The 18,572-nt window shown below is 39.4% G+C and overlaps 3 protein-coding genes across 3 annotated transcripts; 1 reads left to right on the forward strand and 2 right to left on the reverse strand.

Annotated features, from left to right (window-relative positions):
- Positions 1-1,287: 1,287 nt before the first annotated feature.
- On the reverse strand, positions 1,288-6,006 carry LOC135677142 (uncharacterized). Its single transcript, XM_065189094.1, has 2 exons — positions 3,347-6,006; positions 1,288-2,144 (listed from the first exon to the last, which is right to left on the reverse strand). The coding sequence occupies exon 1, from the start codon at positions 5,929-5,931 to the stop codon at positions 4,768-4,770; it is 1,164 nt and encodes a 387-aa protein (XP_065045166.1). The 5' UTR covers positions 5,932-6,006; the 3' UTR covers positions 1,288-2,144; positions 3,347-4,767.
- A 4,036-nt stretch (positions 6,007-10,042) lies between these two features.
- Positions 10,043-11,185, forward strand: LOC103989582 (myb-related protein Zm1-like). Its single transcript, XM_009408465.3, has 3 exons — positions 10,043-10,319; positions 10,393-10,522; positions 10,592-11,185. Exons 1-3 carry the CDS (start codon positions 10,181-10,183, stop codon positions 11,055-11,057), a joined length of 735 nt encoding a protein of 244 aa, XP_009406740.2. The 5' UTR covers positions 10,043-10,180; the 3' UTR covers positions 11,058-11,185.
- A 2,447-nt stretch (positions 11,186-13,632) lies between these two features.
- LOC135677560 (auxin-responsive protein SAUR71-like) lies at positions 13,633-13,938 on the reverse strand. The gene has a single exon (XM_065189923.1). The coding sequence runs from the start codon at positions 13,936-13,938 to the stop codon at positions 13,633-13,635; it is 306 nt and encodes a 101-aa protein (XP_065045995.1).
- Positions 13,939-18,572: the final 4,634 nt, after the last annotated feature.

Consider the following 18,572-nt stretch of genomic DNA (forward strand, 5'->3'; position numbering starts at 1 on the left):
ATTTGAACCTCGGCCTTTGTCTGTAGAAACTTTGCGTACACTTTTGCCAATGCAATTGCGAGTTGACCAGAATGCTTCCATGTGATCCTCCCTAGTAACTTTGGTGCCCGAAAATTATCCGGCAAGTATGGCTTCAAATATAGGAATTAGTTGCTCTTTGTTTTACGTAGGACGATCAAGATGAACAGAGAGATTGATGCTGACTAATTGAGCCTTGACCAATCGAGGACTACGGGACTTGAGCCCCGACGCGCGCTCGTGAAGCTGCCGCGGGAGGCGGACATCGATGGGCAGTCCCCGCAGGAGTTGATGGCGCCGGGCGGTTGCAACCACCGGTCGACCGTGTTCAAGACGGACCAGTACTGCTGCAGCTCCGGCAACTGTGCGTCAAGCGGCTGCTTCAGCTTCTTCGGGAGGAACTGCACCGATGCCTGTATCTTCCCACAACCTCACCACTAGTTCCTCCGGCGAGACTACCTATACGGTAGTCTTTAGCCACCAAGGGTCGAGTGCAGCTTCCTACAAGATTATAATGATGGTGTGTATCAATTAGTAGTTAAAGTATATTTGGAAATACATTTAAAATATGCATGGGGATAGTTTAATATATATTTTAAATATAAATTGATATTTAATCATTTTATTTAAATTATATTTTTCATGAATACTGTATTGTAATTGCTTAAATGCTGTTATTATCTTTGAGTAGTATTAATATTTCAATATTTGTAGGATGCTAATAATTTTTTTAAAAATTTTCAAAATATTTTGTGACATTCTCTAAAATCATAAGATTGTCACTATATTATAGAAACTCTAACCCTCGTTTCTTCCCATTCTCTATATTTATATCGTCATAACTCTTTTCAAACAAGTCTGCCATTGCCTATACCATCGCATCGCTAATCTTAAGAACAATCATCTTTTCTTTAATTTCTAACTTGCTTTATTGGAGATGTCTTTTAATTTCTTCCCTATAAAATAATTTCATCAATATTTATCAAACAACACTTATATCAATGCATAAATACAGTTTTTATCTATTGTTTACCAAACATTCTGCAATTCAATGTTTCTTCAAATCTCATTCTCTAAATGCACTTTAAAAATATAAATATATTTTCAAACACATATTAGTGTCAAAATTGATTGTTAATCCATGTCACGAAGTCAAAGATATCCGAAACTTCTTGAAAAATTGTTGGATATTCCACTAGGATGACTATACGTTACAAACACCGCGTGTCCGATGGGGCATTCCGACACTCAAAAAGTCATAAATGAGGATTGAAAATAAAGTTTCGAGATGTTACACCATTAGTAAGATACTCCTAGTTGCTTAGGTTCAATCCGCTACATACATCAGAGGTAAACTTGTCTAATGATCAAATTGACGGACAACAAAAGGCGACATGTAAGATTTGTTTCTGAAACATGTTACTACATTAAAAAAAAAAAGTCACATAAGACAAGTATGCAAACGTGAAGTTTCAGCTGATTTTGTTGGTGTTCCAGAAGTCCCCGATGACCACGAAAGTGTCTCCCTCAACTTGAACAAGCATCCAAGAAAGTTTCACATCTCTGACAAGCATCTGGTTTGAACCCTTCTGCAGAAACTTGTGTCAATCTGATTAGAAGAACTCGAGTAGCATCAACTATTTCTGATACTGCAGTGACAACTCAGTTATATCAATTCTAGCAATCTTGGCCTCCTGACAACCTACCAGTCAACATGGTAAGTTACAAACGAAATGGTATGGTAAGTTCCACAAGACATGCCAATACTGAGAGATTTAATGCTGATCTTTGAGATGTTAGATTTTCGGAATATGAAATTGGAGAAACTTGTCTGCAGTACTTTACATTCAGCACCAGCTTCTTCTAGTGATTTCTCTGTTTAACATATGGTTCGACAACTTCAAACTATTCCTCTAGAAAAGCATTATAGATACCCCAAGCATTTGAACCACGATTCCAGGTCCACGGAGGCATGAAGAAGAGATAAACAAGAAATGTAACCTGATTATTGAGCGATGAATAGGTTTCCACCAAGGATTCCATCATCTGACACAACGATAGGTAGCTTTGCAACTGTAAACGAATCTGACTTCAGCTCATAAGTAGAAGACTGACTGAGACAATGCCTACATAAAAAGAAGTTAGTTCTATGCTCCAGTAAGATGCTTAGAGTCGAAGGAGTATCAGGAAAACATAGCAGTAAATACCTTAACTGACTGAATTTGAGCACAAGCATATTTGAGATTGCCAATGTCTCAAGATATATGGTAAGGATATCTACATTTATTGAACCAAAGTATCATCGACTCGAGCCCTGTGCATATGATGTTCAAAGATAAAACGAGACACATTGGCACATTGCAGCCACGGAAACTCTTTTAAAGGTAAGAGAGTCCTTTAAAGTGCTCAGCTTACCAACAGCATGAACAGAACTAAGAAAGGATATTAAAATGGATCGGATCATTGCCGATAACCTATCGATAGTATCCAATTTAAAGGAACCATCACACAGCCTAGGGAAGAAGAGAGAAAACAAATAACGAGCCAAAAATATTTGCTCACAATCATGATTATAACCTAACCAAGATAGCCTGCAAACCAAATAGATCTGTTGCAAACAGAAAAGATTAAAAAAATGCATTCTTAGAGCTTCATGAACCTAGGTTGGAAATATCCATCACATCTTATGGCATACACAAAGATGTTATCTGACAAGCCTAGATTTGTCTCCAAGATGCACCTTAAATAAAGAAGCACTTGGTTTCATCAAACTATATGGAAAGTTCTTTAACTTGGTAATCCACTTCCTATACCAAATAGACCTCATTTAAATCATCAGGTTATCTATTGAATTTGCAGAATCCAGAATTTGAAGACCAAAAGGTGAATAGCTCTAGGGAATAATCAAAATTCTACTTTTAATGTTCATGATGAATAAATCTCAAAGAATATTTGATATTTAAGAATCTTAAATTACAATAGTCTAACTAGTAATCACCAAACAATATCTAGCGTGTTTAACTTTTTTGGAGGAGAAGGTAGTATATGTTGCAGTGATCATAAAGTTTCAGTCTCAGGAACTTGCTTATTAATTCAAAGTTTCCATTAACTAAATTTGGAAGTACCAACTGATAAATTCAAGGCACAAATCAGCCTTTGTTCTTAACATGCCATCCTTCAAAAATAAAAATTGTCCTTTTCCGCCTGTCATTTGTTCTCTATGAGCTTCTTCAAACTATGCAATATATTCCGCATGGAAAAGGAAAAAAATCATGAACCACAAAATAAAGATTCAATAACAAAGGAACTACTGGTAAGTGATACGTACTTTGTTTTCGAGAATTGCTCCAGCAGCCCTGATCATAACAGCAACTTCTCAGAGCACATTGCCCATCGGGACATCAGAACATACATTAAAGTAGAACACAATTAGCAGCCGGATTAACAAGGGATTTTACTATAAGAGGCATGCAAGAATCGCCTCTCTTCTCCAGACTGGGAAGAAAGAGGGTCATTCAACAAGCAACAAGGAATATGATAAAGCCAGATGGAAATAAGATAGCTATCATGTCGCTGCTTGCAATAACATTATTGGCTTAAAACTGGTGATCTGCATCAATTGATTTAAGGGGTTTCAACACTTTCACATTACTATACACAGGTCAGTGTGTTGCTTGGGCCAATATATATAAGTTGGTATGGGCAACATGTCATGATTTTGCAATCCTTACTCTCCTTTTCGTATGATACACCAATAAGATTAAAACACTGTTGATTTCTGTTAGCAGCATCCATCAAACCAGCAAAAGTTTTACAATAGGAATTCCACCTAGAAATTTAGTACAGCAATGACTAATTTAAGAGGACAAGACCATGGTAAGCCAGACAATGAACTTGTACTTTTCCCAAACTCAAAAACTTGGCAAGTGGAGTGACTGATTCCTTCATTTGTACAGATGTGCCTAGGTCAAGCAAATGCCCTTATATTTTATGCTTACGGACATGGTAACCCTTAGGCCTGGTTAAGGGATAAGAATTTTCAATTAAATATATGATTAAATTAATTCATTTATATATGTGACTGACTTGATTCTGTAGGTTGCTTCTCTAATTTTTCTAATAATAAGCGAGGAAAAGAAACTTGTTATATACAGTTCGTAAGAAGAGATAGCTTTTCATCCTTAATACAGGTTATGGTGAATGTATAACAGGTAAGTGGAGACGAACTATGGTCTAACAGGTTAAAAAATCCAAGATTGTCAAGAGTTTTTTACTTAAAAAACTCATGAAAAAAGTATTGGCAAGAGAACATTATTATCCTGAAAAGTTATTGAAAATAGAACAAGACTGAGATGCAAGACAGGAATTTCTGACAAAAAATTACAACAAATAAAGAGTAAAGAGGTTTGGCTTAAAAGCCTAAAAGCAGAAGCAGTTACGGTAGCCTGCAATAGTTGTTAATTTTTCAGACGATAATTTTCTCACACTTCAGGCATCGCTGAATAAAAGTGCATATAGAGCAATCAAATGTAGCAATATTACCAGATGAGCTAAACTATAAAAAACGCAGCTAGAATTAGCAGTAATTAACATCTGAATTTTCATTCCACCTTTTGTGTACAATACCATATACATCTTCGCTTGAGTCACCAACATGATGCTAAGCTTTCACGGCTGAAATAATTTGATATACAAAAAGCCCCATCACCAACATGATGCTAAGAGACCGGAAAAAATTGTATTGTACAATCAAACAACCAAATCTCTTTCTTTCTTCAACAAGGATTTGATTGATTTGCTAAACAGAAACCACGAAACAGTTAGAACAAGGGCCACAATCTTGCCGCCCAAAAGCCCCAGAAGAACTACTGCACAGAAGACCAATTGTTGGGAGCTCCTCGATCTAATTTCATGACCATTTTCTCGAATAAATTCAACATCCTGTTTGTCATGATCGGTCACACTATCAGAGGCATTCATGTTTAGAACATCTCTAACACTATGCACTGCTTCATAATCTCTATTGCTCGCTTTCGGATTCTCCTCTTCTATTTCTGTAATGCTACCTCTTCCACTCAAATCCAAAGAAAGCTCTTTTTCATCATTACCGTGCTTTTGCGCACGATGCTTCTTTGGGATTAACTTCCTAAATAGCTTCTTTGCCTTTGAGTTGCCCTTAGAACTAAGATCACGCACGAGGGAAATCTTCCCTGTCCCGGCAAGATCCTTCCTTTCCAACAAAACCTCCGTCCCCTGCTTCCAATCAATAGATTCCAGCGAGCTACTCTCTGATCTTACCGTATCCGAACAGCTATCAATCCCAACTTCCCTGATAGGAGAAACCACTCCTCGTCCTTCAAATTCCCATCCTCCGACGACCGAGTTCAACCTCGTCGTCGCTTCCGAGCACGGCTTCGAGAACCATAGAGCCCGATACCCGATCGAATCGAGCAGCCATAAAGCCAGCGCAGAGAGCGTGAACCCCGCAACAAGCATCTTCCTTTCCATGGCCAGAACCACCAAAACCAACGTCATTATGAAAAGAAGGCCAAACACGATCCCGAGGCGCCTGTGCTTCGTTTCATTGGAATCAGGCAACGACGGGAAGCCATCCGCCGCCACCGGAATGGATCGGCCGACAGAGGATGCCTCGGGCAGAGGGCCACCGACCAAAGGAGACGTTACGGCGGGGGGTTCGGAAGCCGCAGAATCGGATTCAGAAGGGGGTTTCCTCTTCCGGGAGGGCTTCCTCAAGCGGCCGCGGTTCTTGACGAATAGGTCAGCGAGGGAGGTAGGGAAGCCGGTCTGCACGACGAGCGACCCGCCGCGGTGGGGCCTGATGCCGGCGAGTAACCGAGATACGCCGCCGCCTCTGCCTCCGCCGGGCCGGGGCTTCTTCCACGGGTTCGGCATCGCGGGGGATCGGCGATCATGGACGAGGAGAATAATCGGCGATCAGATCGGCAAAGCGCGGAGGTCTGTTTGGGCCGCGCATGCGTTTCCTTAAAAAAAGGCGTTCTCTTTTGCAATTTACCCCTCCATGCAAACGAAATTTACATAAATCGAGACAGATGTGGCGGTCAATGTGGTACGCCATCGGACGGTCGTGATTTCATTCAAGATCCAAATCCCAAATTATAGATTAAATCATAGTAATAATACTCAACAAACTAATTCAAGATTATTGGTCAATTGGTCTCACTATTCACCATCAACTTAAGATAATAATTTTTCAAATATTATTGTGTTTAGTGTTGAAAAATAATTCGATCATCCAACAACTTAATGTGTCGTCTAATCTATCCAAGATGAAATTTTCTAGTGTTTAAAAATATTTAATTATCGAAATTTTATTTAGATTATTTCTATAAAACTTTCATATGCTTACTCATATCGAGTGAAATAAAAATAAAAAGTTTAAAATAAGTTCTACGAATGAATTTAGAATCGAGAAATTATCTCCGTAAAGACCTGAGAGGCTCCATTCTTTTCGTATCTATTATTAATTTATAAAAACTTAAATATATTAATATGAAAATATTTTCTTGAAAATATTGTGTTCAAAAAGCAAGCTCGGTCGACACACCATCGTTTGTCGATTGACTAAATTTGACATGAATAACTATCTATATATTCAAGGCCTAAATTAGTTGTATGTGAATGAGAGGTATGATTTGCTTGGGTAGTTCAGACCACAAATCCACCTCTTAATTAGTGGTAGGGATTCTATCCTTATGATGTAACAATGGTGTTGCTATTGGACGATCTCACACATGTGAGTCTCACGAGTGGAAGCCTGACTCACCATCATCATCCAATGCTCATGCCGTGCTTTATGTCAAAGGCATGCAAGTAGTGGCCATAACGCGAGGAGTTGGGAGTATTAAATGACTGTGGCCAGTTAGAGCTGTTGGTCTGCCATGCACGCGATTGGAAGATACTACTATCAGTGGGAGAAGCTTCTCTGAGTCGTAATCATTCTAATCACTATCACATGAGGTGATGTTTTCTTACCAACTTAGATTAAATCAAGTTGATCATAGTGGAGAGAAGTTGGACCTCTAAGATGGATGGATGGATGGATAGCATTACAAGAAGATGATGGAAAGGAAGAGAGGCAGAAGAAGGTTCCTGGCAATGCAATGAATAGATAAAGAGGTATAGATAGATGCCATGTCATGTGGCTTGCACTAATGACTCTTGTGAATATAATGATCATATTAGGCTCATCTAGTGGTTCCTTGCAAGAAAGCTTTGCTTGATTCTTTGATATCAGCTGCAAAGTACAAGCTGAAGAAACACTGCAGAATCATGTCTCAGTTGCCCCTCCTCACCAACTCATCTTGAGAGATTCCAAAGCAAGAATGTGTACTCTATGGGGGACCAGTTTTCTAGTTGTGAATCTTTGACTCATCTCTCTTCTTTTCCTTAATTTGGTGTGTGATCTGTTCATTCATATATATTCTTTAGATAAATTCTAATCCAATATTGTAGGACTGAGCTGATTTATTAAAAATTAAGGATGATAAATTACACATCTAAAGTATTAAATTTTTTTTATCAAGGATTAATAAGTTCGAGATGTCATTCGATATATTTTTAAATCTATTTATATTGGTTCGATAAGTATTGATGATGCACGAGACTCACCTACGATGATGCGAGGATTTGAAATCTTAATGCTTCGTCCATATGATGATAATATTTCTAAAACCCCACCTCATGACTTTGACTCTTAATTCATACGCATTATTTTTTTTATGAATTACTAAATCTTATCACATTTTTAACTTATTTTCTAAATATAAAACTCTTATAAAAGAATAAAATCAAATACGAATACTTTTTTTTCTGTCTTTAAAGTTTTTACATAAGTTTTCTTCGCTTCGTATTTATAAGAATACATTATGTTCGTTCTAACTCAGTCATCCAAGAAAAGAGAGTCTAAACAGATCATTCCTTGTCTCCCAATCTTCGAGATCGACCTCATATCGTTCTATCGACGGACGACGACATTTATCACCACCGATAAGCACAAAGCTCAGCTCAAAAGACTACACTTGTCTTCTTCATGATAAGCTCAGAGAGAACATGTTCTCAAGACACTATCTATCCTTTAGCACACAGCATGTCCTCTATCATGTACTCAAGTTGACAAGTCGAGACAAATCCAAAGGAAGACGGTGTCTTACTCCGACGACTGACTCGTTCGAGGACAGCAATACCATGGAGATCAAGCCGCTAAAAATTCCTCCATCAATGAGAACTCGAGATTTCTCATTGAATCATAGCATTAATCTTTCGGTTCAGTTTATGTTGCAGGTTTGATGTTGAAACGGATAGATAATATGGCACCAACCTATTTATTTCATGAATGAAATGCACAACAAACAGCTACAGTAATATCTTAATTAGATTCAAACTATTTGTAGAAAGAATTATGAATTCAAGTAGGAGAAAAAGGAACAATTAAGATTTATTGTTATAAAGATATTATTATGTATCTCAATATTTTTGTTAAGGGAGAATCACAGAGGAAAACACTTTTTCTCTGTTGGATGAGAAAATACATAAGAAATCAAGAGAAATATTTTTATATTTATTATTTATATAATTAAAATTTTAATTTTTTTTCTTGAAATCTTTGGTTTGATGGTTGACACTCGCATTTCTCTTCTGATTTGAAGGTCATTCTCTCCCTCAACAACAAGTTACTTGGAACACAAATCAAAAGCATCAATTAAGAAACAGTGCTTAGAATGTGGTGAACGATGGCAAAAATAGGTTTACTTCTCGTTGACTCGGTGAAAGATCGCGTGAGTGGAGGTCAAATTGCCAGTAAAGTCAAAGTGTTCTTCAGCCACCTTAGTGGTATGTTGAGCACACTAATCTAAAAGCAATTTAGAATCCACTTTAAAAATTATATCTTTTATTGGTGCGTGTCGATCGACTTCCTTTACAAGTCTTGATGATGGAAATGTTGGAAGATTCCCATATATCTTTGAATCAATCAACATTTCCATTATAAGACTTCTGACTTTATATTTCCAAGTATTTAATGTCCAAATGCAATAATATCTAGAAGCTTTATAAATGTGCCTTCTTTACAAAAAGCCATCTTTACAACTGTCTTTCTTTGAATCTATCAAATCCTTCCATATGTCAAAGTTTAAAAAAATGATCATTTAAATGCATTAAATAGATCGGATTGCCAAAAAAAAAAAAAAGTGTTCCATACCATATATACAGAGCTAATTACATATTACCTCATATAATTAGCTATCTTTATCATCCCATTTTCTATATTTTTAAAAGTGATCATTATATTTATGAAAATAAAATATTTAATCTTTTTTCTCCTCACGTCGCCGATTCTACCGATGAAAATACAATACGTGCTCACGGATAAATCGAAATGAGGTGAGTCAATACATACTCAATGATAAGCCATACAGTATTTCTGTCAGCAAAATCGATGACGTGAAGAGAAATTGAGTTAAATATTTCACTTTCATAATTATAAGAATCCCAATATAATTTTTGAAAGTAGAACGAAACGCTAAAGTTAACTAATTACAAGAAATAATCTATAATTAGTCCTATTATGTATTTTATAAGCAATTTTGACTATGAACATTATTTGTAGAAATCATATTAGGACTAACAATTATCTTAATATTTTTATAATCAATGTTCAAGTTAAAAAAGAATATTCATGGGGAAAAAAATCCTGATAATTAAAGATTTGATCCTCTTATAAATATCTCATATTTTTTATTTTATTGTAAATGATTATACATGATGAAACTTTTGATTTTTTGTTTTCAGTGAGTTAATATTGCATCAATTTTTCTGTCATATTCTTATTTACTTATTTTTTAATATTTTCTTTTGATTTTGAGATTCTACTCTCCTCTCTGCGAAGAGATCTTAATTAGGATAAACCTTTCTCGAGTGCTTCGTGTTGATACCCTCAGTCAGTCGCGATGCTTCTTATCGAAGTTCGACGATGACTGGCCTTCGGTGGCAAATACATGTCGTTAAAACAGGATATCCATGATTCAGAGAGGTTCTTAGTCTCGTGTTTCACGTTGCTCTCTCGATGTATACATAGGTCTATGCGTGTGGGTTGGCATTCAGATCAAGCGTTGGAGACCTTGAGATGGGGCGAGGACGAGCTCCGTGCTGCGATAAGGTGGGGCTAAACAAGGGGACTTGGACATCGGAGGAGGACACCAAGCTTGTAGCCTTCATCCACAAGCATGGCCGTGGAAACTGGCGAGCTCTCCCTAAACAAGCAGGTTGAGCACACAGTACCGTGCACCTTCTGTCGCATGTTAGCCTGATGTAGGAGGTGGACTTGGATTCCTGTAGGTTTGCTTCGATGCGGGAAGAGCTGCCGGCTGAGATGGATCAACTACCTTCGCCCCGACATCAAGCGAGGAAACTTCACAGAGGAGGAAGTGGAGACCATCATCAGGCTTCAACGACAACTGGGGAACAGGTAGCCTTTCCTTGCGTCACTCTGTCCAGCCTATACTTGAACTCATGCAGCACCAAAATCCCGGATCAGATGGTCCAAGATCGCCTCTTGCCTTCCCGGAAGAACCGACAACGAGATCAAGAATCTTTGGAACACGCATCTAAAACGGCGCTTGGGGGCAAAACAGACGGGTTCTTCGCGCGCTCACAGTTCATGCGGTAAGGTCGGCGACGAACAAGACCACAAGCAAGAATCCATCAACGAATCCTCGTCGTCGTCGTCGTGCATCTCCTCGTCGGAGTCACACGTAGCACCTCGCGTAACTTGCAGCGGGCCGCATGATGAGACGAAGAACAGGTGCATCCAAGACTGTTCTATCGAACCAGAAGTATGGGGAGGAGTTATGGATGAGTTTTCCTTCTTTGTTCCTCCTTACGTGGGTCCAATGGCGGAAGGAGTTCACCGCAGTACTGCGACGACCTCTGAGGAGAAGGCGACAAGGGAGATCGAAGACGATGGATGGTTGGCCTATTTGGAGGAGGAGCTTCAACTGTGAACACGACTGCGCACGGTGAGACTAAGGGTGACTTCTTCGATGCAGATCGACGGTGCAACTAAGGGATCAAACGATGCACATCATGTCTCAATTTGGTTAAATTAATTTGTAAGAATTTGATAAACATAGTCCCAATTTGGAAAACATCTTTACATGCTACTACTATTACTATTATTATTATTATTATTGTTTCTCACTTGCTAGTGAAAGATGGTGAGAACTCGTGCTCATCTTAATGTTGGATGCCACATGGCTTTCATCGGGTCATTTTCTGTGAATGATTTCCATCCAGTTCGGAATAATCGCAGCAAAATCAATGAATTCTGGTGAGAAAATATGTGATCTTTTCCATCTATTGCCTTCTTGATCTTGTTTTGGATGCTGCAAAACAGAGCTCTCGGGTGTCTGAACATTGCCCTGCTACTTGCACCTCGTCTACATAATGGACTGATGCTGGCAGCATTAGTCTCTACTATCGCAGTCTCTTTTTCGTGTATTGCCTTCGTTCAGCAGCTCTGTTTTAGGCCCGATTATTTGGGCTATAGATACAGCAAATATAGAAGAAGAAACATCTAACAGCTAGTAGAGCAGAGGGAGAGAGGAGACTAGAAGAAGAACATGATGAGAGCTGTATGCAGTTTGAGTTACAGAAGCATTGCATTTAATGTTTGATCTGTCTTTAGTTCCTTAATCTATTAGATATGTGCTGTTGTTGCGTAATCTGAACATTAAGATGGCATCGATTGTCATTGACACAGTCATTCATGTTGAGCAATGAAATGTTTAAAGCCACATATTATTTTGTCTTGCTAAGCTTCCTTCAGACTGATGGTAAATAGTTCAGATGGTAGATTGCTTTAGGTATGGGGTTCAGTACCAGGTGATAAGGCATATTTTTACCCCCAAGACACATCACAACTGATGCCATATGCTACGTTAGAACTCGTACCCCCAAGACATTGTTCGACACGTCTAGTTCAGACAATTCCGGGACGGTAACGCCTCGCATGTCGAGCCAGAATCCGTACTAATGTTGTGCTGTGTCCACCACGTTAATCCACATACAACCGACCTTCTCACGGTAGTATAAAGACCTCTATCCCGGCCTCCAAAAGGGAAAAAAAAAAGGAGAGACTACTAACTTGCTCATCGGAGGGGCCAAAGTTGGGGATCACCTGACGAAGGCCATTTTTGTAGGAAGGCAGCCCAACCTCGGGAGTCGCGGACCGGCATCGCCGTAGCGAGTCATCGATTAACCCACCCCCCGAGTCGAGGATCTAGTCGGCTCCGACAACTAGCTCAGCCGGCAGGAGGCTCCCGACATCGACCCGTGGACCAGGCCGTGTTGACTCATCAGCCACGACACATTCGTTCCCCAACACCAGGCATCTCTAACTCTTTTTTGCATATTTTCTTTTATTCTGATAGAAGCCAATGATATTTTAGCTTATCATGTTTATGAGTAGAAATCAGAGTGCTTATTTTTCTAAAAGAGCAGATCTTTATGAATGAATGAGTTGGTTGGATATTGTCTTGATTGTTCTAAGTACACTGATTTCTTTCTGGATCTACAAGGCACAATGGGAAGCAAACAATTAGTCTTGTGGTAATTCAAGATTCAATTGCTACATCACTATCATTAGCATGTCCAAATGCATCTTGTTAAATGCTTTATACCAGAAGACAACAGTGTTGATATCATTTGTTACTGAATGTGAAATAGCTAATTGTTAATGCCTTCTTAGGCCATCATTCTCTTCCGTTCTCAGTCAGGCAAACAACTAATTGCTGTCCACAAATTTCTGCAAGTATGATTGTTGTTTGTTCTTCTTACATATCGGATCTCATTCCAATTCGGCCTGAGATGCTGTATGCAACCTCCAAGAATCAAATGAAGATAGCGCTGGATGGAATTCAATTTAAGATTCAGGCAGCTGATCCCTCAGAACTGGACCTTGATGTTCTCAGAAACTCACTCAGCACATCAAATTGAGAGATTGCGGTGCCATGAAGTTTCATCAGTCGCACTAATGACCCCCGGGACAGTAATCAAGTGTTTGTTGGAAGCAGATGTCCTCAAATGGGTGAAGCAATCTTGTATATATAATTGCTATTGTGGTTGATGATGATATATGCATCTTATTCTGGGCGTCAGGTGTCATATATCGAGTATAAATTTTTCTGGAGATGAGAAGATGATTATAATGAGCTGCTTTAAAAGGATTTCATCAACAACATGTTCAGATTGTAATTGTTTATTTCAGAGAAGAAGAAATTCCTGCTCAGCATTGGCAACTTCATCTTCTGAGAAAGTTCAAACTTGAATTAGACATACTAAGGTTTCCCACTCTTTTAAGTCATTGTAGCTCTTCCTTGATGTGAGTGCCTTTCTTCGTGTATGCTTAAGCCATTAATTTCTCTATCTACGTACTGTTGCTATAGAAATATATGTACACAGCCATCGGGGAATAGGGAAGAAGAAAGGGAGTAAACTTGCTGCTGTTCTTTTTCTTCATCTGACAACAAATCCTAAATGATGCACAACATAACCTTACAGTCGAGCAAGAAACGGTCGTCATCTGGCCTTGGAGACCACATCGACCATCTTCTCGAAGTGTCTGGCGTTGAATGGGATCCTGATGACCCCTCGCTGCGTGTACCCGAACTCCTCGGCGGCCATCTCCAGCAACGCCGTGAAGCGGGCGTCGTTGAAGAGATCCACATGCACCAGGAATCTCTCTGCCGCTTCTTCCTCCTCCCCGTCTCCGACGAGCACCGGCACGTAGCCTCTCGGAGTCTGCTTCCCGAACCACCTCTTTCTGCTGCTCAGCAGAGGATCATACAACGTCGAAGGCTTGGTCTCCTTCCTCCTCCGCGCCATTGCTTTGCAGAGCATACCGTTGAAGGCAAAGGTTGCAGATGTAGTGGTACTCTGCCTGCCTACGATGAGCTGCGACCTCCAAAGAGAGCAATATATGCAATATATATCCACGACAGGTTTGGAAGTTGCTCTGACCGATCAAAGAAGATTGGAGCCCAATCAATTAGCATGTAGAATTTGAACCAAAATGTGGTCCTTTTTCTTCAGCCATGAAGTCTCCGGTCTAATGTTACCTGGGAGCTGGTCCACGGTGCACGCCATGGAGTCACTTCAAGCTACATTTCCGAGAACTGCGTAGGCCGCGAATCCAATGAACCATGTGGAAGGCAGTGTCTCGAGAGTCTCATCAATCATTGATTCGCTTCTTTCTTTGGGATATAATATTGCAGCGCAGTAGAAGAAACTTTTGGCATGGGATGAGAGGTCGTAATTGATGGTGGTGATGGAAAGCGGAACTCTTAACGAATCTATTCAACTTTGACCGTGGGTAAGATGTAGTCAACAAATGTCGAAAAGACAGTCCAATTTGTCGTTAGGGACATAAGAGGATGGCCCGATCCCAACCGTTAATCTTATCAATCCCACAAGATCTGTGCCAATTGATACATATCACTAAAATCAATAGTAATTTACAGATTGATGATAGCTTTTTTATGATCGCCCTGCTAAATTGGAGTTTCACAATTTTGCTATAAACTTTTATATAAAACATAAGGAGCCTAAAACTTGTTAATACAAAGGCCATCGACTGGTGAGTAGACCCGATTGATTTATTGTCGAAGGTGCGAGTCTCTTGTGATGACTCCTCTTGACTAACGTGGAGAGTAGACATTACAGGAAGGACGAAAGAATCTATAGGGAGAGGCGATTCGCTGGGAGCGACTTAGTCTCCGAGTAGTAAGGCTTAGTTGGAGAGCTAAGCAGTCCCCTCGGCTAGGTAGCCCCCTAACCGTGCCTTTGGGCTATGTCTACACAACAGGCCTACATGGAGGGTGTCTCGATTTGACTTCTCTGATGTTTAAGTCAGAAAAACGAAGATGAAGGTTAACAATGTAAGTAAAAGAATGTACAGCTCTCGCTCGCTTATCCTTGTTTGGCTTGGAGCTCAGGTTTTATACATAAGCACTTGTATGGCAGAGGTATTGGCTTGTTGACATGTGCTCCTAAGGGCGCCGCCTAGGGTGGACTGTTGAGGTGGCTCCTTCCGCTTAACATAAAAGAAAATATGCAGTAGCAGTTTATGGTAGGTAGGTATTCTTTCTGTAGATTGATGTGAGAGATGGTTGAGGTTATTGAATCGGTTTGATTTGACGTGTCCCTTCAATATATGTCGTGAGGAGACATCTTATTAAAGCATACTGTACACATTCTCAATAGGTCGGACGTTAAAGTCATGCAATAAATATATAGTACATACATTATCTAATACATGAAAATACTTGTTGCATTATTATACACCCAAATAGACTGAAGCAATTACGATCCGAGACTCTTCTCTCTCTTATATCATTGTCATTTGGATTGGAGTGTTCCGTTCGGTCCACATCTGATACGATCGAACTCTCCCTTGTCATGACACAGCATAGTTGAACAAAGCAACAACCGGGAAGCGAGGTGGCGTTGAAAAGATTAGCTTCTTCTTCTTTGTCGTCGTCGTCGTCCCCTTCGGTTCTGAGCAAACGATCGTAGAACACGGAAGACTGGTTTCCTTCCTCCTCTAGCGCATGGCTTACTGTTCCTTTAAGTTGGACGACGCTGACGAATTCAGCAGCGAGAGATTTCACTAGATGTGCTTCTCTGCACGAGATAGCAGTCTCTAGTGAGAGTTATGCGGCAGGAAGGAGTAGGACACGTGGTTTGTAAGGTTCTGAGACGGATCAAAAACCAGAATCTAAGTCGCAAATCTAACGGTGGATTTTGGAGAATACGTGGTCAAAGTTTTCAGCTGAGTCGCCGGTCTTATGCAAAAGTGGGATTGGCTAACGCTGTGGAGTGGCCACCAAGCAAGTAGAAGCTGCGTGGGAAGCTCGATTCTTCTGAACACAGACTTTTTGATGTCGAAGTGAGTTGAAATAAATTTGTACGTGATATGATTAGTTGGAATTTGGTATCAACTATGGAGTTAACTTCCGGAGGTTGATATCAAAGTGGTTAATATTTTCCAATTAGATTTGTAATTATAAAATCTATACCATATGAAACAGTCTCTCGATTTTATAAGAAATTTAATCTTCACAAGAATGGATTAAAATTATAAGAAATTTTAGAATGGCTAATCTAAATCATTCTGACTAGGGTGAACATATATCAATTCAAACATTAATTTAATATAAAAGGTTAAACTTTTAAGTTATGGGTCAAATCAAATATATTTTTTATATGAATAATTTCAACATCTTCTTTTATTTATGTATAGGTTTATGGTCTTCGGCTTACTTTTAAGAGTTCAGACTTCAAAATTACGTCTTTTTTGACATTTCATTCATTCACATTTACTCATAGTGGTATGAGTCATTTTTATTCATTCAAACCATTGCTTGATTAGCTCAATCCCTTCTTTATCTTTTTTTTTTTTTTTTTGACTCATTCGGATCAAATTTTTATTCACCTAGCTTTACTATCATGTCAGAAATTTTATAAAAATAACATATATCGTCATATACCAATTCTAAGTTATGAGCTAAATTTAATATGTGTAACTCAATTGTTATTGTATCTCTTTTCATCTTACACGTATGAATATTTTCAACAAAAGTGAGAAATAAGATAAGAGAATATCGTCTACTTCATTATTTTTGTCTCACATTATCTCATAAAAAAAAACTCTTTTACCTACAAAAATCAGATAAATTACACCATATTCGATAATCAAAATTTATCATATCTGATAGTCATAAAGAAATAATAATTTTTTGTGCATATAATCAATTATATGATTAATTAATCTATGAATTTTGATCAAATCTAACTCCAGTTTTGCTTGATGCTTCCTAAATCGCACGGAGACGAGAGTCTTGTATTCCGAGTCATCAAGCTATCATGATCAATGAAGCCATGGTATTTGGCAGGTAGAAATTGGTATCTTGTGTTGAAATCAATCAGAGATCAATACTCCAAGTAATGGTCCTCGTGGTGGAATGTGGCCACGAGCACGTTTCTCCCGTGGCCCCAACTTTGTTCATGAAGAATCCCACGGGGCGTAATCGAAGACTCGCAGTCAAAATCCTGCACGCAAGCATCAGATTCCATCTCTACTCTTTCCCCACATTGCATTCTTACAATTTGTGTAGAAACATAAAGGAAAACACGGTTTATACTAACATACGATGCAAGCAATTTTAATTGATTATTCTTTCATCTTGAAGATTTCGTCTCTATCGGATTAATGTACATCGAGATAAGTTTTTGATAGGTTAGACTGCCATACAGTTTGACGATATATCATCTGATGTTAACTTGGTGTTGTTGACGGGAGAGGCAACATGGTCTAGTTCGAACCCGAAGGCATAGATCTATCTTGGGAGCTCGTGCCGAGATGGGGGGGTGTGTCCCGTGCGAGCAACCGAGGTAGCAGGTGGACTCTCGATGTATTGTTGGCTCATGGTGTATGGCCCGTGGTTGTCTCGATGTGTGGTTTATCTATTGAAGAAAGCTCGGGGTCATCTCGAGATATGCCTTGCCTTATTTTGAAGTGTTTAGCATCGTCCTGATGTGCTCCTTAGGCATGTCAAGGACCTGCACAAGCAATCAGTATTAAGAGGATGTCCCAACTTGACCCCTCCGACACTCAAGTTAGTGGAGGGGGTTTAGTAGAGCTTAGAAGAGTTTGCTTACCCCTGTTTGGCCTAGAGGCTTGAGTTTTATATCTGAGTGGTTGATGGCGTAACGCCAACGATGGATTAGGGTATCCCTTATCCTGTTTGGCAATCATTGACAGTGGTAGTTGATGAGCACATCCTCCGAAGGACAGTATCAAGATAGGATGACCATGATGATATATTTTGTCATGGCTCTTGGCATGTCTAGGACAGGCAGGGGATGGCTACCTGTGTTGTTCGTCCAGAAGGAGGAGTAGGGATGTTGAGTCATGTCATCTGGTATTTTTTGCATGTGTGCATGTCTTTCCTTAGTTGTGGTTGAAGACGCTAACAGGCGAAGATGAAGAGTAAGCCTTGTTGGCCCTTTTTCGTGAGTTGAGATCGGGAGGGGCCGACAAACTATTTTTTCTGCCGACGGCTGCAGAGGATTAGCGTGAGTTGCCAATGCCTTTGCTTAGCTAGCTTCCTCAGCCTAAGTGACGAGGTTAGTTGGCAGTTTCCCTATCATCATCTAATTAATGGTAAGTGCATGAAATCCACATCTTTATCGATTAAACCAGTCAGAATCTTCAATTTTTTATCAGTGTTTGTCTGCCAACCTTTTCCTTCTGTGGGTCCTAAAAATAATATAAAATACAGTACAAAGAATGAACAAAGAAGAATGAGAAGAATTCTTCCACACTGGAAGGTAAAGAGAGTAAGAGTGGATCAGAATAATTAATCCGAGAGAACAACAAGTGGGGTGCATCATCTGGTCTTGGAGATGACATCCACCATTCTCTGGAAGTGCCGGGAGTTGCAGGGCATCCGAATGAT

This window comes from Musa acuminata, chromosome BXJ1-6, assembly GCF_036884655.1.
Source record: "Musa acuminata AAA Group cultivar baxijiao chromosome BXJ1-6, Cavendish_Baxijiao_AAA, whole genome shotgun sequence".
Taxonomy (NCBI): domain Eukaryota; kingdom Viridiplantae; phylum Streptophyta; class Magnoliopsida; order Zingiberales; family Musaceae; genus Musa; species Musa acuminata.

What these genes read in the sequence shown, in the direction of transcription:
- LOC135677142 (XM_065189094.1), bottom strand. Translation starts at nt 5,931, where the DNA reads ATGCCGAACCCGTGGAAGAAGCCCCGGCCCGGCGGAGGCAGAGGCGGC.
- LOC103989582 (XM_009408465.3), top strand. Translation starts at nt 10,181, where the DNA reads ATGGGGCGAGGACGAGCTCCGTGCTGCGATAAGGTGGGGCTAAACAAG. An exon ending in AGCTCTCCCTAAACAAGCAG is followed by an intron (nt 10,320 to 10,392) that starts GTTGAGCACACA and finishes GGATTCCTGTAG; the next exon opens with GTTTGCTTCGATGCGGGAAG. An exon ending in CAACGACAACTGGGGAACAG is followed by an intron (nt 10,523 to 10,591) that starts GTAGCCTTTCCT and finishes ATCCCGGATCAG; the next exon opens with ATGGTCCAAGATCGCCTCTT.
- LOC135677560 (XM_065189923.1), bottom strand. Translation starts at nt 13,938, where the DNA reads ATGGCGCGGAGGAGGAAGGAGACCAAGCCTTCGACGTTGTATGATCCT.